The following is a 24,013-nucleotide window of genomic DNA, read 5'->3' as shown; positions in this document are numbered from 1 at the left end:
CGGCCAATTATCCGAAGCCAATTTTCCAAAGTAGTTTTACTGTCTACACAGCATTATCTCTCCAGCACCGAGGGATAAAAGCCAGCTCTCATCCCCTGTAATGCATATGAAGCCTCTTTAACATACTCTTTAAACACTAATAGCTTGAGGCTGATGTGATAGAAATTATTCATCATGCTTTTTTCCCCTCTAAAACAGGACCGTTCTGTTAAAACCTCTGCAATTAGCACATTTCAAGTCTGAGCCTGAATCTCAGCAGGTGGAAATACGTCTAATTTACTCAGGATTGGTTTAACAGTCACTCAGGCATACTGGGAAATTCGTTACAGGATGCAGAAGCTAAGCAAGTCATTAATGGCTGTTATTGACAACATATTGATGAATCCATTTTTTTGCTAGTGATCTATAGTCCCACCAGAAGACATTAGGACTCTTCAAAAAATATAAAAATAAAAATTAGAAGCAGGAAAGCTTGTGACACCGACTGTAAACTAGCTTAACGATGTAGGCTAGCTAGAAGCAATTAGGTCTTTCAAATGAACAATGTCAAGGCAGAAATGAAAATAGAAATGAGGTAAAACTGACAGGAAAATCAACATTTACCTGAGAAATGTGGGTAAATTACTAAACCAACATAGGTACACTTAGCATTAAGTGCTAACTGTTCGCTAGGTAAAGAGAAATGTCAACATTGTGTCACAATTCATGCACTCGGAGCTAGCCTAATCTGGAATTGGATGAAACATACACAGAAAAGAAAACTAATTGTGGTTTCATCTTATTCTGTCATATGTGACCTCTCATGTGCTTAAAAACATTAAAAGAAAAATAAAACTGTATGCAATACCCTCTCACATAACATGTACATCCAATCACAAACAAGTATTCTGGAACAGAGGTCAGTTTTCCAAACAGGTTTTCTCAGCAACTTTATAAGCTTTTGCTTAATGGTCCAATATTTTGATCAGGCATAACATTATGACCAGTGAGAGGTGAAGTGAATAAGACTGATGATCTCCTCATCATGGCACCTGTTAGTGGGTGGGATATATTAGGCAGCAAATGAACATTTTGTCCTCAAAGCTGATGTGTTAGAAGTAGGAAAAATGGGCAAGTGTAAGGATTTGAGCGAGTTTGACAAAGGGCCAAATTGTGATGGCTAGACCACTGGATCAGAGCGTCTCCAAAACTGCAGCTCTTGTGGGGTGTTCCCGGTCTGCAGTGGTCAGTATCTATCAAAAGTGGTACAAGGAAGGAACAGTGGTGAACCGGCGACAGGGTCATGGGTCGAGGCTCATTGATGCACGTGTGGAGTGAAGGCTGACCCGTCTGATCCGATCCAACAGACGAGCTACTGTTGATCAAACTGCTGAAGAAGTTAATGCTGTTTCTGATAGAAAGGTGTCAGAATACACAGTGCAGGACGGGTCAGGGCTGTTTTGGCAGCCAAAGGGGGACCACCACAATATTAGGCAGGTGGTCTTAATGTTATGCCTGATCGGTGTATCTTCCAGGCTATTTGTACAAGTAAGGAATAAAACAAATTGATGATTTAGTTAGATGAATAGCTACTTATACAACGGTTAGTTCTTGTCCACTAATTTAATAGGACAATTGCATTCCAATAATCTTTATATTAGCTGTAACCGCAGTGGGACGTGTCACTGTGTGTATCACTCCGCCACGTGAAATTCCACTACCTGTTTAGTACAGTAGCGTTAGCGACCTCATCAGAGGACGTGGCAAACAATACTGTTCAAGAACAAGATCTTTTGGCTTAAGATATGAAAGGAAGAAGTGACAGCAGTTTTAACGGGAATCCGTGTTAACTAGCTAGCGAGCTAGCCGACATGCTGTATGTCCTTAGGGAACTATTTCCATAAGCGGAGCAATAAATCCGTCTCGCAATTAACACGAGTGACGTGACTGATCGCACGCTTTTCTGTCCATGACTTTTCTTGGACCCTGCAGGTGTTCAGTCCAGACGGCGAGAGTTATTTTAACACCACACACATCCATTCCTTCTCTGCAGGTGTTCATTAAACACTGTAATTTTGTTTTAGGAACGTGAACGCTAGCTGCCGACACTTCAGTCACAACTAGCGCCTCTGAATGCGTTGCCAAGGCAACAGAGGAACGGTTAGTGGGCGTGACCTGTGGTTAGTGTTTAAAAAAAAAGACGAATACGAATATGGATGGGCGGGGCTACGTGTGCCGGAGTGGGCGGGGTTAACGTGGCTGTGATTTCCCCCTGGTGTTGAGACGCTGCTGCTGTCTGCGTTAATGGGGCAGCCCGGAAAGGGGTGGGGAGAATGAACAGCATTTTTATTTCGTTTCATAAATGGTTTTGTTTTGTTTTGTTTCAAATGTCATCGCTGTAAAAACATTTTATAGCTGATGCATTGGCTGTAATTCAGCCCTGATCGCTTTTAAACGGGTTCTTTTTATTACGAGAAGCGGATATGATTTTGTGCTCGTGAAGATGGCCGGTTGCATTACGAGGGCTTTTCTCACCGTGCACCGATTAACCATTTCACTGCGCGCGCACATCGCACCTCTTCTGCGCTAATCTGTCATTTCGTTTATTTGCTTTTTGCTTTTTTTTTGCCCCCCCGTCGTTTAAGCGTGTGTGGGGAAGACAGGTCTCCCCCCGTGCTGTATTTTAATGACCGGTTTCGTGCTTTGCTGCGCGATGTACATGGAGAAAACCAATGTGCTCCGGGGTAAGAGCTTTGCACCTTCTGTTTTTTATTTATTTTTGTGCATTGATGATCGCAGTGTTAATGTCCGTCGTCTTTCTTGTCGAGCTTCACCATGCATGAATCTCATATTCCACCAGCAGCTACAAGGATGCAAATGCATCCGAGCAAAGGTTTGCAAATATGCAACAAAAAATAATTAATTAAATAAATAAAGCGACTATTCCGTGCAACATCTGCAATTTTGTCGTCAGTAAATACCCACTGATGTCAGCTTTTCAGTTTGCACGTCATAAATGGGATTAATGTCTCGCGCATCATTGCCGTCTTTGATTGACAGCTTTTCTTTTCTTTTTTACTTTCATACTGCATGCAATGAAGAGTCGCATTTCTGGTGCACATTGAGGAAGGATGCATTCAGGGATGCAGGAGACCTAGGATCTATGCAGTGTGTGTGTGTGTGTGTGTGTGTGTGTGTGTGTGTGTGAGAGATAGAGAGATAGAGAGAGAGCAAAAGAGATGCTGATTCTCTCAGGGAAGCACTACAGCCATGGCCGAGCTTGGTATCTGCATGCATTCACAGGTTACTCCATGATGCATGCGCTCTGCTGAACACAATCCGCACGTGTCGTGTGTGACAGTTTCACCTGCAGCCATGTCTACAGATGCATGCACATGCTGCAGTATCTTGCAGTTGCACTGTCCCTCATGTCCTCATGTCATACGAATCAATAAATGCCCCGCTGTGATGGGATACAAACACGATGCCCACGCTCCCTCTGTCGTGCCATGTTGTGGTGGGCGTTGCTGGTGTTTCTGTTTCCCCGCTCAGCTATTCATTCCTCGCTTTTCAAAAGCATCACCATGGATATCACTGGAGCTGGCCTACTTATTAAAAAACAGCTATCTTTGCAATGCATGGTCTATTATGCACAGTCTTTCCCTCTAGTCATGGTTGCATGAATGTCATCTTGATTGGCCGGCGTGTCGTATCGGTTACAGCGGATGACAGATGCGTGACGCGCCTCTGACAGAGTCGGAGGCCCAGATGTCGCATAGGGTCTAGCTGATCTTTGAGATATGTCAGTTCTAGCGCTTCAGACCGCCTAAAATCATTCTTGTTTTCTGGGTGTCTGTTTTATGATTTAAACTGATTCATATGTCCAGTCTCAAGCGCCGAGTTGATGGTCAAAGGGTGAAGATGGCGGTCCAGTTAGGTCCAATAATCTTCCAGACACTAGGTGCAGACATAAATCGATGATTTCTGTCTGACACAGAGTTCTGAAAGCATTTGTGATCATATCAGCGAGAAAAAAACTAGCTCATCTGTCAAAATGGAGCGGGAGTCTGAGTGCCGGCTGTGTGTTGACTGTCCTGTCGGTGAGGCCAGCAATGACTGGATAAAAATAGGCCACAGCCTGCAATTTGCAACAAGTCTTTTACTCACTGTAGACAAGATAATATCGAGAGCGTGCTAACAATCCGTTTGTTTTTCCACAGCGTGACTGCTGCTGGAAAGTCACACAGCTCTATTGTTTATTAGTAAATAATATATAACCGTATTAAGAGTATAACGCGAAACAGTAATGTAATGGTTACACACAGCTAGACCTCACACCTCTGCATCAGTTATATTAGGTGCTTTCAAGGTTTGCAGGGTTAAATTGGGTTATGCACCGTTCATGAAATATTCATTCAAAAGTCAGATAAGATGGACGCTGCGGTCAGCAGAGGGATGACATTTTAAAAAGGAACATTGATCCAGAAGCACCTGCCAGAGCAGCAGGTCAGGTTTGTTGGACGAGTCCAAATCTATGGATCCGCCCAGATAGAGTCGATCAGAAGCCTGTTCCTCAGAGGACAAGCACACGGATCAAACCAGAAGCGGAAGCAGAAATCTGTTTGAGGTTTTATTTTGTCTTTTGTGTTTGTGTGCGAATGTCCTGTTCGCCTTAAAACGACACCAAAAATAAAACCTGACCATCGACGCAGCTGCTGCCTACTCACCTCTTGGAGCAGTAACAGAGTTGGAACGTTGGGAAAACCCTTCCTGATGACACATCTTGGAGGTTAAAGAATATTTTCGAAGGATTATGGCTGCTTTATTCCACCATATTCCACCACCACCACACACGTGGTATAGACTTGTTGAGGTTCAGGACTCGGGTACTATGTAATATAGGTATAAATGATTATATTATATTATATTATATTATATTATATTATATTATATTATATTATATTATATTATATTATATTATATTATATTATATTATATTATATTATATTATAACTGTATGATTTGTAAGAAGAAAACGCTTTGTGTGTGTGTGATAAAGGAAAATAATCAACAATGGGCTGGGCGTCTTATAAATAAAGCAGAATGCAAAAACAAAAAGCGAAAAAATATATATAGATTTAATTTAATTCCCTGTTATATTTACTGTATGTTGTTTCGCGAGGTTCTGGTGCAGAATTGTGAGCATGCTGAGCAAATTGTGTTTGTTGAAACCTACGTAATTCGACTTTTATCAGCTGTAACAGACTCAAGTTTTTCAAGCTTTATAGTGGCTCATGTCGTTGGAATACAGCTCTTCACAGAGCCCAGCGTTTTAACCTGTCACATATCCACGCTGAGGTAGTTTGTGATTCTGCATATTACGGTGGTTAAACCTGCATGTGACAGGTACATGACATCACCAAAATAATATCCGTAAACATCCGTAATTCTCATGCGTTTTTGTTATTGTTGTTTGTCACATGTCTGTGTACCAGAGTGTCAGGTTTGTTGCAACGTGCCAATTACGGACAAAGAAAACATGACAAGGTGCTGAGAATATCTAAAACCTCTCATATTTCTGCATTCTGTAAATTCTGCTCTGGTGATGTAACAGGAAACCTTAACAGACAGCTTTACTTTACAGTAAACACAGTATCCGTAGATGTTGACTTGAATTCCTGAGATTTGTTCAAGACACTTGAAAGCATTTTAAGTCCGTAGGTTTCTCTTCAATCATTAAGTTGCAGACCAAACACTGTGACATCTCTAAGGCCCCTAGAAAGCATGCCGAAAGCATGTTTGTTAAAACTGTGGACACTTTGCTTGCTCAGCCATCCATCTGTCTCCATTGTGGAGTCGGAGCCGGGTGAAGCCCAGGACACTTGATATTGTCTGCGCCGCTGTTCCTCGCTGCAGAGGAATCTGTAGTTCTCCTTAAACGCTCGCTTTCCTTACTCTGCAGGTTCCTGCTGTGTCCTGTTTGCTCATGCATGAAAAGCAGTGTGTGTGTGTGTGTGTGTGAGTGTGTGTGGATGTGGGTGGATGGCTGTTTGGGATTTTTGTGCTCTTGATTCATGCACAGCTTCCGATGGTTTGACCTTGAGCTCATTCACGCAGATCTCATTTTTGGCTATAGTGCTGAGCCTCTGCATTTCACCCACGGTATATCTGCTCAAACCGATTTGTTCGACAAATCCATGGATTTTGCCAATTAAGCACTCAGAGTGGTGCGGATCCAGACATTTCCGTATACAGATCTATGCTCATCTTAATGTTAACTCACGGGGTATTCACACAATACACCGGTTTGAGATATTCCAGCCAAGAGAGTGTTTTTTCCGGCTGGTTGTTAACGAGGGCTATATGGTGACTTAATATTGATAAATGACGTCTTAATAAAAGTTTGTGGGCCGTTATTATCAGACCTCGTAATGCACCATGCGTCCTCTGATCCTCCAGCACTGGTCAACTGGTCCCACTATCTCTCAGGGTACTAGGAAGACCTGCATCAAGGTTCTTCTCTGTTCTGGCACCTGTGTAATGCCAGAACAGAGCAATATCCAGTTGCCAGAACAGAGAAGAACCTTAATGCCTTCATGTCAAAACAGTGAAGAACCTTAATGCCTTCTTTCCAGAACAGAGAAGAACCTTGATACCTTCTTGTCAGAACAGAGAAGAACCTTGATGCCTTCTTGTCAGAACAGAGAAGAACCTTAATGCCTTCTTGTCAAAACAGTGAAGAACCTTAATGCCTTCTTTCCAGAACAGAGAAGAACCTTAATGCCTTCATGTCAAAACAGTGAAGAACCTTAATGCCTTCTTTCCAGAACAGAGAAGAACCTTAATGCCTTCATGTCAAAACAGTGAAGAACCTTAATGCCTTCTTTCCAGAACAGAGAAGAACCTTAATGCCTTCATGTCAAAACAGTGAAGAACCTTAATGCCTTCTTTCCAGAACAGAGAAGAACCTTAATGCCTTCTTTCCAGAACAGAGAAGAACCTTAATGCCTTCATGTCAAAACAGTGAAGAACCTTAATGCCTTCTTTCCAGAACAGAGAAGAACCTTAATGCCTTCTTTCCAGAACAGAGAAGAACCTTAATGCCTTCATGTCAAAACAGTGAAGAACCTTAATGCCTTCTTTCCAGAACAGAGAAGAACCTTAATGCCTTCTTGTCAGAACAGAGAAGAACCTTGATACCTTCTTGTCAGAACAGAGAAGAACCTTGATGCCTTCTTGTCAGAACGGAGAAGAACCTTGATGCCTTCTTGCCAGAACGGAGAAGAACCTTGATGCCTTCTTGCCAGAACAGAGAAGAACCTTGATACCTTCTTGTCAGAACAGAGAAGAACCTTGATACCTTCTTGTCAGAACAGAGAAGAACCTTGATACCTTCTTGTCAGAACGGAGAAGAACCTTGATGCCTTCTTGCCAGAACAGAGAAGAACCTTGATGCCTTCTTGCCAGAACAGAGAAGAACCTTGATGCCTTCTTGCCAGAACAGAGAAGAACCTTGATGCCTTCTTGCCAGAACAGAGAAACCTTGATGCCAAGAACCCTGAAACCTCCCTTAGATTTCCGAATAGCTGAGTCACTAGCTGTGTTCAAACCTAACCTAAAGACCTACCTCTTTCTGAAGTGCTTAAACTACATGTCTATGCATTTCTTGTTGTATTTCCTCCTAACAGAGATGTTTAGACTGATGGTATTCTTAGTCTCTGACCTAGTGAACCAATATTGATATATTCAACGCTTCTTCTGTAATTGGCTCTGGATAAAGGCGCTTGGCAAATATTCTTTGTTTCTCTGTGTAATAAAAACAAGATAAAAATAAACTAAGAATAGAATTGCAGTTTAAAAAATAGAATTCAATTATACAGGCAAAGGGAAAAATATACAGAAAATATTAAAATATATATCTGAATGCAGATCTGTCGTAGATCAGTATGACTGTTATGTATATAGTGCAGATTTAGTACATATATGTGTTGTACAATACACATAAATATTATCATGATACACATCCTGAATCGGACAAATGTCTCCAAGTACAATGTTTTTGTCATATCTTCATCTATACCTGTGGTCAAGCTTTACATTTACATTTAAAGCAATTGGCGGACGCCTTAATCCAGAGTGACTTCCATTTATCCCTTTAAACCATCAGAGCCGTTGAGGGTTAAGAGCCTTGCTCAAGGGCCCAATAATGGTGTCTTGTTGGCGTGAAAAACTTTCTGATCAGTAGTCTAACCACTTAACTCTAACCACTATCATTTCAGTAGCCAGTTGCATTTATTTCCCTTGACTCAATTCTTTTTTCTTCTTATCTTTTTATTTTTAACAAAAATGTGGTCATGCTGTTCAACGAGGAAGTCCTACTGAAAGAGATTTCTTGAACACTTTCCTAAAACAACAGTTCTATTAAGAATGCTAACTGGACGTGCATTTTAGCACTTGTGTACAGATCTCTGAAGGTTCAATAGGAGTGCGCTTTAATGCTGTATCTCTTTTCTACTGTATCTACTGTATCTAGACCGTAAGACCTGCTTGGGAAGTGGAGCATGAAAATGTCAGTCAGTCAGAAGGAAGCTTCACTGCTTAACCAGCAGGTCGTACTGCATGTTAGCATTGTGTTAGCATGAGGCCCTGTAGGGAGAGAGGGAGAGCTTCTAAATGTCCTGCATGCTGTGGTGAAGTGTGGATAAACAAGACGAGTGCTCATGGGTCATTCTGATGTCACAATAGTTTACTAATCTTGTAGGTTTCTTTTATATCATGGTGCTGTATGTAGCACTTTCCCAGTCTCGACTTCTCAACATAAAGACACTTAGCTCTGTATTAATGAGAAAACCGACTAGCATAGGGAGCTATATTGACAGCTGATGCTGTATGTGTTGCCTGTCATGTCATGTTATGTTAGCTAGCTACATTTGAACATCGAAAAGTCTTCCGCTGTTATTTTTTTCCCCAAATGTTAAAATACACAAATATGAATCGTGTTAATGAACAAAGCAACAGGCAACTTAACCACATGACACAGAGACATGATTATAGCGATCACGTACAACATGGCTTTAATTGGTTTGAATGATTTCTTGGACCGATCTTATGGAGCTTACGAACTTTCTACAGTTCCGACTTCAGTTCCTTGCCTGTAGCTAGTTCTCATTTCAGCAGCAATAAAGTGACCAGAGACGTTGTTTTTTTAATTTCGGAGTTCTAGCGACATGAGCGACACCAACCAATGGTGACTAGATGTGGGCGTGTCCAGCGACGTGACAAAGCTGATAATAGTTTATCTTCATGCAAATATGAAGCGGTTTGGTTTGAGGACATGTGATCCGTGGCTAAGATCAAACACTGGAGGTATAAACTGCTGAATGTTATATCTCTGCAAACGCCAAAATATTTTAATTTTACGGCAAGAAAAACTGATTTGGAACGCTAGCTGCGACGCCCACTGATTTTAACTGATTGTTAGTATGGCAACCAGTAGTAGGAACTCTTTTTGACGACCTTATAGAGCAGTGAATGGAGACATTCAGCGATAACAATGACGTCTTTCTCCTTCTCTCTTTAAAGCCGGCCCTCTTACTTGGCCACGCCCCCTCAAGCCGTTTATTGATATCTCCCAGCTCCTGATATGTGAGCGTTTGCCTTGGCAGCGTGACCAATCCAGTGATTCATAAACATAACATGAGAGTGTGTAGATTCTGATTCTGACGTTATGATGACTCCCAGATATAAGATTCATAAAACCGATCGTGAATTTGTGCTGCATTACTTTTAACGTGGAATTTATTTGTGGTTCCGTCGGCAGAAAGGCAGCTCCGTGGATTAGAGGGCTACTAAAATACACAGCTTTACAGAAGACAGATTAGAAGACTGTAATTTGTGTCTTCTGAGAAAGAGCAGACAGAGACTTTGGAATGAAAAAGAGAGTGAGAAAGAGAGAGAGAGAGAGCGAATTTATCCATCTGTTTAGATGTTTGAATGACATAGACTGGTCTAGAGACTGCGAAGGAGAAAAAAAGGAACAAATGGAAAATATCTTTCCTCCGTCTGCATTTTGATGACTGTGGAACAATATGTCTTGTGTGTCGCATAAATCATCTCTACAGGTTTATATTTTATAAGGTTGATTTACAGTGCTCTCTTTGTGTTTGTATATATTTAAGGTGTATAGGATTACGATGCGTTTAAGCGTGGCCCTCCGTGTTGCATTTCGAAAGCGACGCTGTGAAAACGCTCTCCGGACACGTGCACGGTACCGTGCAAAAGCCGGGCGTTTTTACGTGGGCGTAAATATTTGACGTATCTCACCAAAAATGGGCTCGTAGGTCAAAAATTGCTTTTGGTGTTCAGTCTAAACATCCGCACGCCACCGAGTGCTGGAGTGTTTCAGGGGATGCTTACAAGACGTAAAACAAGGAATAAAATAAAGCAAACCCAGAAGACAGTGAGCGGTCGAGTCTGCGGCCGCGAGAGCTTTGTTTTTTCCCCCTCCTCTCCTGTTTTCTCTCTTTCCCTTTAAGGCATTTTAACGGAGCATGTGGAAGTCATTTCAGCCCCCTGCCTGCAGAAGTGGGTACGAGTGCCGTCATATGGAACCAATTACCTCCGGGTAGTGGTACACATGCCAGATTTTTTCTCCTTTTTCTTTTTCTCAAAAAAAAAAAAAAAAAAAAAAAAAAAGCAACATCACACGGCTTGTCTGCACCATCCGACCTGTCTGTGGCACTCTAAAAAAAAAAAATTCCAGGGCAGATTGATTTATTTATTTATTTATTTATTTTTTTTTTTTACGAAAGGCAAACCTACAGAGCCGTTTTCGTGTGTCGTTCTCGAATGTCGTTGTGCGACGGGAGCACTGAAGTGTTGGGATTGATTGAGTCACTAAACAGGCAAATCATAACACAGCATGGCTACGCTGTAGGCCGACACGCTAACACACTGACCTACATAATCCACTCCAGACGCATGCGAGCTGCGTTCACGCTGTTCACGCTTTCCGATAAAGCTCCCGAAGCTGCAGACTGTTAGAGCTGAATTATGTGGAAATCGACCTGGCTGCTAAAGTTGTTTGGGTATTCAAGAAATGTTCGACTGTGAATAAAAAACCTCTTGCATTAATAGAAATATCTATCTGCTATTAGATATGAAACGATGTTAATAATGACCTTACTTTCTGAGGCATGCCGCTAGCAAGTTTTTTCTTTAATGTTGTTTTTTGTCCCCTTTTGTGTATGCTGTTGTATGTTATGCTTATTGTAATGTATGTTATTTACAAAAAGACAGTGGTGAGACCGGCCATGCTGTATGGTGTCACTGAGGAAGAGGCAGGAGTCAGAGCTGGAGGTAGCAGAGCTGAAGATGTTGAGGTTCTCTTTGGGAGTGATACGGTTGGACAGGATCGAGTACATCAGAGGGACGGCTCATGTTGGACGTTTGGGGGGACAAAGTTTGGGAGGCCAGATTAAGATGGTTTGGACATGTCCAGAGGAGGGAGAGTGAGTATATTGGTAGGAGAATGTTGGACATGGAGCTGCCAGGCAGGAGGCAAAGAGGAAGGCCAAAGAGGAGGTATATGGATGGAATAAATGAGGATATGAAACTAGCGGGTGTAAGTGTTGAGGATGCAGGAGATAGGGAGAGGTGGAGAGAGATGATTCGCTGTGCAGACCCCTGAAGGGAAAAGCCGGAAGAAGAAGAAGATTCATAGTATAATGTAAAAAAAAAGAAAGAAAAATCAAAAAGACATAAAATAGCTGCAAGCAGCGATTTAGGGGTCCAAGCACTCTCCTCATGTGATTGAGTGTTCAAGTTATGACTTAATCCTTTTTCTTTTGGTTCTGTCATCTCCTTGTCGTTTGTGTAACGGATGTTTCCACGTCGCAGAAGAGAAGTTTATTAGTCAAATGGTTTCGAGCGTTTATCAGAGTAATAGCAAGCCTCTACAGAACAGAAATTGCACTTCATTTGTCTCCTTTACACCGTTTCTGATGTCAGTTTCAGAGCAGGAGTTGAAACTGGACGAGTTTTTTTTTTTTAAAAAAAAAGCCCCCGTAGTGTTTTAATCCAGCCCCAAAGCTCTCGCTGCGTAATGACACTGTCGGGATTTTGCCTCGTCTCATCCCCTCGGGTATTCCGTCACACATCTCGAATCTCTCAGCTGTCGGGAAACGTCTCTGTAATCCAACATACACACACCAAACGCGTTTATCTCAGTGAGTTTATTTGGATTTTCATTAAAATAGTGGGATTTCTTTCATCTGCTGCTCTTCTGTGTATCGGTCCGAGTCAAGCAGCAGCCAGTGAGGAGCGATGCCTATAATCTGAGCCACTGTGTTTAGACTGAAGCCTGAGAGAAGTGTATCGTTTATGACTACAGCAGAGAGAGAGTGGGAGATAAAGGGAGAGAGAGAGAGAGAGAGAGAGAGAATGGATGTTTTGAGAGAAACGTGTGAAAGGTTTAATCTTAATAATGACTGGAGGTTGAGATATTGTTTTAACCTGATGATGACATCATTAACAACAGACTTGTAGCAGGAGTAAAATGGCAGGGAAACCTTGTGGGACATTAATGAGATGAGATGCCTTCAGACTGTGTTTGTGTTCTCCATGATCGAAAATTATGGTTAGTCACTATACGTTGTGTTCTCCAAGTAGGTTTACAATGATGTAATACGAACCCAAATGCTCCAGGGTTCGATATAATGAAGTGAATCTGATACCAGTCCAGCGCTGCAGGGGGAACAGTCACACTCAGATTCAGACCTCAGTGTGAAAACCATTTTCAGACAGAAATGCTGAGATGTTTGGCTTAACCATTATCCTGCATTTATTCTTCATGACTTCTCGATGTGATCCAATGAACACCGGAAACATACGCTTTCTCAGCTAAAGCAGCGGTTGGTCCAAATGCAAATGAAAAGCGTTAGATGTAAATGAGATTCACTGAAAGGGTGAAAGACGTTACAGAGGTGTTCAGGTAGTGGTTACAGCAATAATTTTTTATTTTAGGTGAACTTTGATCTGTGTATTTTTTGTCAACCTTAGCCTTACCAGCTAAAAGGCTTGTAGTCCAAACTGCCACTGAAAAAATTGGGGTCATTATTTTTAAATTGAGGTCACACTGGACACTCGCTGTTTTCTTACTGCTGTGTACTAGTTTCACTACTTACTCCTTCACTAAACGGTCCTTTTTTGGGGAACCCATGCAGAGACCTGCAACTTCTCTTTCAGAGAGGTTTTAATGTGGATTATTTATGAACATCACATGTTGACAAATAGTTACAGTATTTTAAACACATTTTAAACATTTTAAACATTCAAACTCTTTCTCTCTCTCTCTCTCTCTCTCTCGTCCCGCTCAGGCCCGTCCACATCCAGTCCTCGGCTCCTGACTAAGAGTCTGTCTCTGGAGCCAGGCCCGTGTCCAGGAGCTCACGAGGTCCCTCAGCGTCTCTGTTCGGACCCCGGGCCTCTGGGACTGCAGCATTGCAATGGCACCAGCGAGAACGAACCTCAAAACGCCCCGCCTTTACCCCCTAAAACACGGCCGCCGTTACCCGGTCCCAAACCACAAGGTGGGTTCCTCAGTCTTTTTTCTGTCCAAACATATTTATCTTTATTATATTTATCAGCCTGAAGCTTTTATTTTACATATTTTTTTTAACAGGTTGAGCGTTATTAAAAGCATGTTAAAAAAATATCAGATAATATCAAATCTGTCCCAGTAATGCTGACCCTGTCTGCATGTTTCACTTAGATATAGTCACATGACCTGGTCAGATTTATTGCTTTATTGATTTTGTCTCGCTCAGTGCCCCCGAAGCCACCACATCTTCAACAACAGAGCGGCCGCCGACCCCGGCCCCCGGATAAACCACTGCCTCCGCCTCCGTCCCGCCCGCTCCCAGCAGACCCTCGCCAATCACGGACAGGCCTGCCACGGGCCGAGGGAAGCTCCTCCCCAACGTGTGTGCTGTCACTCATCGAGAGATTTGAGAGGTGAGCGAGAAGCGCATCCTTACAGCATTGAGTTTGTCCTCCCAGAATGTAATGATCACATTAATGTCAGGAAGTGAAATGTTGTGTTCCAGTCATACGTTATTCTAAATTGTTGTTTTTGTGTATTTTCAGGGAGCAAATCATCATGGTGCCTGATATCACAGGGGGAGTGATGTGTGTGCCGAAGGTACCTGAACCTCAGTCCGCTACGGATGCTACAGACGCTACGGACACTATGGACACTACAGATGCTGTTTTACCCTGCACTTCTCTCAGTGAGTCTGTGGAGCCTCCTTCGGTCGAGAAGGAGCAGGAGATAGAAGCAGAGGGAGAGCAGGAAAAAGAGGAGGACATCAAAGAGGAAGGGGAGGTTCATGAGGACATAGAGGAGGACGATAACGAGCTGGGAGCATCCTGCTCGGAAAAGAGACTCTCTACAGAGTCCGGTTACGGCGCCTCCGACAAACTCCTGGATGCAATGGAGATAAGAGACCTCAGCCAATCGGAAATCCCCCCTGACCGCCTGTCCCTTCCTCCGCAGCAAACAGACACTAAACTCGCCAATCGGGACAGCGGCATCGACAGCATCAGCTCTCCGTCTCACAGTGAGGAGCTGTGCTTCGCCGGCGACGACAGAGAGGTGTGCATGTCTCTTCCTCGCCTTTCCTCCTCTTCCTCATGCGGTTGTGTGGAAGGACCTGCAGGAGAAGGAGCTGTCGCTGCCGTGGAGGAAGGAGCAAGGGACTCGGAGGGAGACAGCGATTTGGAAGAAGGGAGCGGGGATGAGAGCGAGAATGCCATGGCCATACAGCCTCAACCCAAAGCTGAGAGACAGGACTCTGTCGAGGTGGGTTTCATTATACAGCTGTAGCTAGAAACAATGTGTTTTTTATTTAAATATTCTGGGAATTTGGATTTCGGAAATATCGGAATTGATATCCGGAGGTTCAGTGGTTAAGGCTCTGGATGCCACTGTTGGGCCCTTGGGCACCAGCAGAATGGAAATCGACTTATGGGACATTTTCAATCAGCGTAAACAAATAAATTACTTTGTGACCGCGAGTCTGAGATAAATTAAGTCGGGACTCTGTTGGCTTTCACTGTGAGACATGTGTTTTTCCTCCTGTTGGATAACCTTACACAGAATTTTAGTGGCTGAATAGAAGCACCTTTAAATTTTAGACGCTTTTTAGTTGAACAAGCCCTTGGAGCATCTCAGAGAGCAGAAATGGAAATGAACCGTTTTTTTGTTTTTTTCGAAACTTTACTATGAATATATGACTCCTAGTAGGCAGAAACAGTAGTAACAGAAATACTTATGAAACACTACAAATTCTGAGTGCCTACTTTCATATGAGCTTCAAATTAAGCACCATTGTGGAGTGGGACATGACAAAGACACTCAATCATCAACATGGACACAACAAAAACAGCACACAAATACCATTTTCTGGCCTCTGGGAAAAAGAGTTAACCTTTCCCAGTTACTCTTTTAATCCAGGTGCGGTGTATCATCTTTTGTTCGCAACGTCCTAACAAGCTAGATAGGTGAAGAAAAGAATTTCTCTATGGTAATGAATATGTGACAGATAACGGCTTCTTCTTCAATCGTATCAATTTAATTCAAAAATAATGGACACACACAGCAGTTTTACAGGAGTACAGTGGAACCTTTCTTACCAGTTTCCGGCTTAAGAATTGAAATTTTGCAAGAAATTTGCATCGGCAAATTTTTGGCAATCACGGACAATTCGAATGAACTGAACCGAACGCCGGCTAACTTGCGTGTGCGTCCGGGAGCCGTTCAAAACTTGTTAGCATCAGTGGAAAGCCAAGGGAAGCGAGTTTACAAATTTCACAGATTGTTTTCCAGTCAGTGAAAGCTGTTTGGAAAGAGTCAACCCACGATACCAACGTTACCTTCGGCATGCCTTCAAAAGCTAGGTGATTTTTCGGCCGTTTTTTTGTTGACAGATTGGTGGCGTGGGTGCTCTGTTCTATTTTTAGCCCAAGCTTGGTGGCACGACTTCCTGTGAGGAGCCTTGACATGGAATGCTTGGCTTGGGTCAGTTCTTTGTAAGCAGCCGTACAGTTTACATACGCTTCATATTGGGAATATTGCTCATATTTTTGGGAGCTGGAACGGATTATCTGCATTTACATTATTTCTGATAGGAAAATTGGTTTCGCAATACAAACTTTCTCCGTAAGAACTCACCTCCAGAACGAATTCAATTCCTATGCCGAGGTTCCACTGTAAATAAATTCAGGATATAAAGTATTAATTTTAATGTTATATTTGTAAGATTAAAATGCCGGCAAATTGTTTGTTCGGTTGCGGGCAGAAATGAACGACGTGGGTGAAGCAGTGCAACAAGAACCGTGATATTTTTTCCGACATCTCAGTTATTCCTCTGGTGGTTTAGGATTCCTCCGATTACGCAGTTTTCGGTCTGTTTGAATGCAGCCTAGTTGTGTATTCCCCATCAGGGAATTTTTTTAGGCAGAGCACAGCAATCGGACTCCGCTACAATCCAAACCGAAACAAAACACGAGCTCTGAAAGCATCTAGACGAGGTTTTTCCTGAGCGTTTGAGAGCGGTGCATCCGGAGCGAGAAAGCGAGTCGACCCTGAATCAAGCCGACTGCAGGCAGGAAGTGAACCAAAACCTGGTGTTTAATTTGGGTTGTAGACACGCAATGTGTTTTGGAGCTTTATACCAACAAACAAAAATAAAGAGAAAATAAACTGAAATAGAAAATGTTTTAAAACCAGTTAATTATAGATCCATTTAAACCTCCAGCTTCCTGTTCTTCACGCCGAGTTGATTTCTTTTTGTGAGCTCGACACACGTCGCACAGGTTTGTTTACCTTTTCCCGTAGCTATATTTGTGAAACTAATAAATCCGAGTGGTTTTTTATCGTGTATGTTTTTAGCTCTGCATGCCTGAAAGCTTTTTCCTCAAGAACCAGCTTGGCATCTACAATCATGCCTCTTGGGATGTTCATATCCATGACACAAAGCCAAAATATTATTTTCTTGACTTAAAAGCCTTAAAATTCCTGTCAGGATTTTGGTTACACCCATCCTCCCCCCCCAACCAGATAATAACAAATCATTAAAGATTCAAGGAAGTGAAATTCGGCATCGTAGCACCGAGGATTTAATGAATGCAAATGATCCTCGAAATCAGACGCAGCCATCTGGTTATTCCTGCAGCAAAAAAAATCAACGTGAAATCTACTCAATATTCATTATGAACATGTCACCGCGCTGCATTCGAAGCGAGCGAGAGTTGCAGGTTTGATTGGATTCCTCTTGAGAATCTCATCACATTACCACCTGCGCCACTGATCAGAGACACTAAGGAAGGATAGTTGGATCTGTGATTGTGAGCCTGAGAACATGGACCTTAGAAGATTCTGCACACTGAAAAATGTCAAGCTTGCAGGAGGTTTCACCACATTTTCAGACTGTCAATCCAGATGTCCAACAGATGTGTATGTGTGTGTGTTGTGCCTTACAGCTATCAGTTCAGCAGCGTGTGTTTAACATCGCCAACGAGCTCCTCCACACGGAGAAGGCCTACGTGTCCAGGCTTCACCTCCTGGACCAGGTGTTCTGTGGGCGGTTGATGGAGGAGGCGCGAGCGCGAGGCTCTTTCCCCTGCGAGGTGGTGATGGGCATCTTCTCCAACATCTGCTCTATCTACTGCTTCCATCAACAGTTCCTTCTGCCAGCGCTGGAGAAACGCATGGAGGAGTGGTGAGTGAATATGGGGCAGGAGGAAGCCATGAAAGGTTTTGTATCACAGACTTGAAACGTGACAAAAAAAGACAGAAAAAGATCAACACTGGCAACTTTCTGATCTATAACATGAGGATTTGCATTGTTGACCAGTAGCACCGCTTTGCTTGTATTCGTCCTGTATAACTGGATTTCACCTTTTCTGTTGCTAGGATACGAATCAGACAGGTACAAACAAGGTACAAGCTCCTAAATAAACCGTTGTTAACAGTACACTGGCGTTTATCAGACATTTACAATCAGCATAAACAAATGAATTCTTTTATAATATAAAATGAGTCAGGACTTCACCCCATCAAATTTTAGATGCCTTTTAGATGAACAAGCACTTGGGGCGTCTCAGACTGGTTTAGTTTTACACCTGTAGCTAGAAACAAGGTGTTTTTTATTTAAATATTCTGGGAATTTGGATTTCGGAAATATCGGAATTAATATCCGGAGCTTCAGTGGTTAAGGCTCTGGATGCCACTGTTGGGCCCTTGGGCACCGGCAGAATGGAAATCGACTTATGGGACATTTTCAATCAGCGTAAACAAATAAATTACTTTGTGGCCGCGAGTCTGAGATAAAATGAGTCAGGACTCTGTTGGCTTTCAGTGTGTTTCAGACATGTGTTTTCCCCTCTGTTGGATAACCTTCAAATAATTTTAGTGGATGAAGATAAACACCTTCAAATTTTAGACGCTTTTTAGATGAACAAGCACTTGGGGCGTCTCAGAGAGCAGAAATGGGTTTACTAAACATTTACTTTGAAGAATTAGAAGAAAAAAAAAAACCCTAAAACACAAATACAAATTCTTAAAGTTCTGAGTGTCCACTTTCATATGAGCTTTATATTAAAAACCACAGTGGAGTGGAACATGACAAAGACACTCAATCATCAACATGGACACAACAAAAACAGGAGGAAACTCTATTTTTGGGCCTGTGGGAAAAGGAGTTAAATTATGCATGTTCATTTGCAGTTAAAAATTCTTGGTGAAATCATAGCCCAACTGCTGGAGACAGGGAAAGAATGGACAAATATTTCATCAGTGATCTTTCTCTCGGTCAGCGCTGTTTCACAGGGAGGTGTGAAGTGCAAATTTGTATTGGTGCCTGCAGTTTGAACTATGGAGGAATTTCATAAAAACAAGTAAAGGGACGAAGATGGAAGTAATAGGGGAGTGAGAGAAAGACGGAGGAAGGCTGGAGAGAGGGAGGGTGGGGGGTGAGGGTACAGAAAGTGGAAAGGAGGTTAAACATAGCCAAAGTAAGCAGGAGTGTGAGAGAACAAAGATAGTGTAAGAGCGAGAAAGACACAGCGTCGGTGAGAAAGGGAGAGATCCCACCGTTCGCTGAATCGCACCACAGCTGCTGTGTCAGGAAAAACATTTCCTCCCAATCCCTTAGTCTTTTCATTCTCACCACCAAAAATGCACACGTTATTCCACATGTTCCCACACGACCTCCTCACCTCATGGGCGTTCCTGTGTGGTCAGAAATGCGTGAGGTTGCACACATGTGGGACGGGTTTGCTCGGCTCCATATGACCCCGACTTGACTCTTGACCTTTGTTCTCAGGGACGTGAACCCCCGGATCGGGGACATCCTCCAGAAACTGGCTCCATTCCTGAAGATGTACGGCGAATATGTGAAGAACTTTGACACAGCCATGGAGCTGGTGAACACCTGGATGGAGCGCTCATCGCAGTTTAAAGCCATCGTTCATGACATTCAGGTACGAACGTCTCGTCATCTCAGACGACTTCAGGTTCCTGTTGGGTTTTAATGCGTTTCTGGTGACGTTTTAATGTGTTGTAGTGGTCTCCTAGGTATATCTCCTGCTTTCTAATGGGCTTTGTTTGGTTTCTGCTTGTGTTAGAGAATTTTATTGGTTTCTGATGAGTTTTAACTCGTTTCTGCTGGTTTCAAAGCATTCTATTGGTTTCTAGTGGGTTTTGTTGTGTTTCTGTTGGTCTTAGAGAATTCTAATTAAGTCCTAATGGTTTTAATGTGTTTCTGCTGGTTTCATTTTAGATAATAGTATTGGTTTCTAAAGAGTTTTAATGTGCTTCTGTTGATTTTTTATTATTTTAGAGAATTCTATTGTTTTCTAACGTTTAAATCGGTTTCTGCTGGTCTTGGAGAATTCTATTGGTTTTTAATGGGTTTTATTGTGTTTCTGCTGGTGTTAAAGAATTCTATTGGTTTCTAATGGGTTTTATTGTTTTTATGCTTGTGTTGGAGAATTCTATTGGTTTTTAATGGGTTTTATTGTGTTTCTCTCGGTTTTAGAGAATTCTATTGGTTTCTTGTGGCTTTTATTTTGTTTTTGTTTATTGAGGGTCTTAATGGTTTTAATGTGTTTCTGTTGATTTTATTTTAAAGGAATTCTACTGGTTTCTGATGAGTTTTAACTCGTTACTTCTCGTCTCTGAGAATTCTATTGGTTTCTAGAATTGTGTTGTGATTTTGTTGTGTTTCTGTTGGTCTTAGAGAATTCTAAATGGTTTTAATGTGTTCCTGCTGGTTTCATTTTAGATAATATTATTGGTTTCTAACGAGCTCTAATGTGTTTCTGCTGGTCTTAGAGCAGAATTCTAATGGTTTCTAATGGGTTTTTATTGTTTTTCTGCTGGAATTCTGTAGGTGTCTAGTAGGCTTTGTTGTGTTTCTGTTAGTCCTAGAGAATTCTAGTGGGTCTTAATGGTTATAATGTGTTTCTGCCAATTTTATTTTAGGGAATTCTACTGGTTTCTGATTAGTTTTAACTCGGTTCTGCTGGTCTTGGAGAATTCTATTGGTGTATAATGAGTTTTAACTTGTTTCTGCTGGTTTCATTTTAGAGAATTCTGTTGGTTTCTAATGAGTTTTAACTTGTTTCTGGTGATCTTGGAGAATTCTACTGGTGTGTAATGAGGCCTAATGTGTTTCTGTTGGTATTAGAACCGAATTCTAATGGTTTCTAATGGGGTTTTAATCTGTTTCTGTTGGTGTTAGGGAATTTTAATGGTTCCTGATGGTTTTAATGTTTTTCTAGTGGTCTCCTTCGAGAATTCTAGTGCCTCCTAATGGTTTTAATCTGTTTCTGGTGGTCTCCTTTTAGAGATTTCTAATGATTTTCAGTCAGTTTTAATGTGTTTCTTTGTGGTCACCACAGTGGAGTATAGAGTTAAATGAAATTTCCTTGTACACATGTTCAGAGCACCGATACTTCACCTCTGAGATCTTGCTAAAGCCCTGATGGATCAGCCTGTACAAATCCTGCAAAAAAAATAAAAAATTCTTTTGAATCTGATAAACACGAGATTACGCAACAATATTTCTTCCCTCCTTTCTTTCCCAATCTGATGGATCCTCAGTATATCTGAGAGAAACAGGAAGCAGTGTTTGCTACGTTTTATTTGTAACAAAAACCAAAACACCCGTTTCTATGAATTCCTGTGCTCCTTCTTTGAAAGGTCTGGAAAATAATCCAGTGTTTTTGTGTGTGTGGGCGGACGGCTCGGATATGAGAGCATACTCTCCTCCGTGGTTAGTGGAAGCAGGGCCTTCTGTTAAACGCTCTGCCGGTCTGGGATGAGTAAGAGCATTACACGTTCCGCAGATGTGTGAAAGACGTAAATTCTTGCCAACTCCCGTCTTTCGCACAGTTACAACTGGTGTTAATTAGAAGCCACCTTTACTTAATTCACACCCGTGCTTAAAAAAAGCATCACACTGGATACAATTAATGCAGTTCAAAAAAAGTCTGGCACAAAGGAATAAATAAAAAGTCTGACGGTTCGGCGCCCGTCACCCAACGCTTTCTATTAATTAACGCAGCATGTTGATAGAAGAGTGTTTTAAATAAATATAACGAATGTGCCAGCACCTCAAGATGGAGAATTAATCGTCCTCAGGACCTTTTCGGAAGAGACCAATGAATATTGGTACAGACAAAAGCTTGAGTTACAGAGTGATAATAATAATAATAATAATAATAATAATAATAATTAATAAATAAATAAATAAATAATGACTTTATTTATGCAGCATTTTTAATGGAATTTTTAAAAAATATAAACCAGTAGAAGTAACAAGTACAAAATAGGTGATAACGTAACAGCCTTTTAATTTAATAATAATAATAATAAAAACTTCCAAAGGATGGAATTATGCCACTTTATAATCCCTGAAATAAACCTGACATAAACATACCACGAGGCTTATAAAAGCTCTTACATATGTTAACGACACTTCAGCTGTCTTTAGAAATGAACTCGACGAATTTGTTGCCAAGACAACAAAACTCAAGCAGCGTAACATGTTATGAAGCTTTCTGGCCTGACTTTAGAACGTTATAACATCTTGACATGACTTAGGAGCGCCGAAAATATTTCTGCTTTTAGAGTTTTAGGAATACTTTGGCAATGGCATGAATCTATTAAACCGTTCTCTTGAGTAAAGAAAAATGTCATTACTAGGACTTTTATTAAGACCTATGACAATGACATGACACTTTTATAACAGCTTTATGTATATTGTATATTTATTTTTTTGCCCTTACATCGATTATACTGGTTATATTTCCTGACACTGCACTGACATATTTATGTTTTTTTGTTCTCTGGTGCTAAATTAGCATTTGGACGGTTTTCGTATCGTATTGTTGTGGGGTCATGACGCGTTATATGACTAATGACTACAAACCAAAAAGTGTCATAATACCCTTATGTCATCTGAAATCTGTAGCTTGAGTCAGGTGTTATGTCAAATTGATGATAGATGTCTTTATGACCGATGATAGCCTTTTTAGCTGTTTGTCATTCGTCTCTAGTGCTTGTGAAGCCTTATAAACACTGACCTTAAGAATGATGTCATACAGCTAGGTTTAGTGTTTCATCAGTTGCTCTCTAACTATACTCAGGAGTTCATATCATATGTGTGTGTGTTTAGAAAGAGGAGATGTGTGGAAACCTCACCCTACAGCACCACATGCTGGAGCCAGTACAGCGGATCCCTCGGTACGAGCTCCTGCTGAAGGACTACCTGCACCGGCTGCCTGAGGACGCTGAGGATTTTAAAGATGCGCAAAGTGAGTCTGAGTGTGTGTGTGTGTGTGTGAGAGAGAGAGAGAGAGAGAGAGAGAGCGTGAGAGAGAGTGAGAGCGTTCTGTGTTCCTGACGACTCTGTTAACTGTAAACAGACCTCCATCTGCTTTTACTGGAGGTAGCTGTTGCTTTGAGACCTTCACTGTTTCTCTGTAACCAGAATGCAAAGTCCAGCTTGTGTCTCTGGGACATGTTTTCTTACCTAGTTAGCTTCCATGGACAGGAGAAGTGCTTCGTACTTGACCTTCATGCTGAAAAAAACAGTTTGGAAGCAGCTTTAATGCAATTAGAAAATCACAATAATGTAGCTAGAAATTACAGACCTGCTGAGTGTCTAAACTGAGATCAATTACTTAACAGTGAAGTGTCAAGATGAATGAATGAATGAATGAATGAATGAATGAATGAATGAATGAATGAACAGTTTATGGCTGCAGGATCTCCCGTATTTCTCACCTCATCATTTATCCTCCATTTGGATGTTAGCACCCGCATTTCGCTGAAAGAACAAACTCGAAACAGTCGCCTCATTTCCATGAAAATGCTGGTCGCAATAAATTCTAGCTCTATAAATCTGTTGTCGTTGTAAACACGCACAGCTGACCCCGTCTTTAATATTCCACTAGAATCAAGACCTCTTCTTGGTATTCGAAGCATTTTTAGCACGTTCATTCTCGTCATTTAATTTGAGAAAAGACCACATCATAGAAAAGCAGACAAAAACACCAGTGCGGAGGAGTCGTGTTCCAGAGCAAGAATTTTATTTGGCTGGAGAGAGTTGATTAATGCCAGCAGGCGTAAAATGGGTCAGTGATTACACAGTATTAAAAAAAAAAAAATCTTATAAACGTGCCAGACTTTCGTTTGTATTTACTGTACTGCTCAGTTAACACTTTAATGAGACAAGAGGGTGGAATTATAATTCATTTTATATTACTCATTAATTACAAGAGGGTACTATTACTAATATTCCTACTATTAATACTAATAGCACAACTCTTACTGAGGGCAGTGGTGGCTCAAGTGGTTAAGGCTCTGATTTGCTGATTTGGTTCACTGCCAATCTGCCACTGCTGGGCACCTTGAACAAGGCCCTTAACCCTCTCTGCTCCAGGGGTCCTGCATCATGGCTGACCA

General features: G+C 41.7%; 1 protein-coding gene and 1 long non-coding RNA gene across 3 annotated transcripts in view; one reads left to right on the top strand and one right to left on the bottom strand.

Annotated features, from left to right (window-relative positions):
• The window catches only part of fgd1 (FYVE, RhoGEF and PH domain containing 1), a 60,589-nt gene that overhangs the window by 26,733 nt on the left and 9,843 nt on the right, over positions 1–24,013 (top strand). The window contains exons 1-7 of one of the 2 annotated variants that reach the window (XM_058389453.1): positions 2,277–2,723; positions 13,356–13,568; positions 13,806–13,992; positions 14,125–14,839; positions 17,521–17,759; positions 19,365–19,521; positions 22,722–22,860. In XM_058389453.1, the coding sequence (XP_058245436.1) occupies positions 2,666–2,723; positions 13,356–13,568; positions 13,806–13,992; positions 14,125–14,839; positions 17,521–17,759; positions 19,365–19,521; positions 22,722–22,860 (1,708 nt within the window). In that variant the 5' untranslated portion in view covers positions 2,277–2,665. Of the gene's footprint in view, positions 1–2,276; positions 2,724–13,355; positions 13,569–13,805; positions 13,993–14,124; positions 14,840–17,520; positions 17,760–19,364; positions 19,522–22,721; positions 22,861–24,013 lie in introns of those variants that run through there. The other variant, XM_058389451.1, reaches the window with a different exon arrangement.
• On the bottom strand, positions 20,644–23,709 carry LOC131352909 (uncharacterized). Its single transcript, XR_009204562.1, has 3 exons — positions 23,333–23,709; positions 23,079–23,127; positions 20,644–21,047 (listed from the first exon to the last, which is right to left on the bottom strand). It is a non-coding gene; the product is annotated as an uncharacterized LOC131352909 (long non-coding RNA).

The sequence above is a fragment of the Hemibagrus wyckioides genome, linkage group LG05 (genome assembly GCF_019097595.1).
Source record: "Hemibagrus wyckioides isolate EC202008001 linkage group LG05, SWU_Hwy_1.0, whole genome shotgun sequence".
In the NCBI taxonomy this organism is placed as follows: domain Eukaryota; kingdom Metazoa; phylum Chordata; class Actinopteri; order Siluriformes; family Bagridae; genus Hemibagrus; species Hemibagrus wyckioides.
The sequence above is the reverse complement of the archived record's forward strand: the minus strand, read 5'-3'. Positions and strand labels throughout refer to the sequence as shown.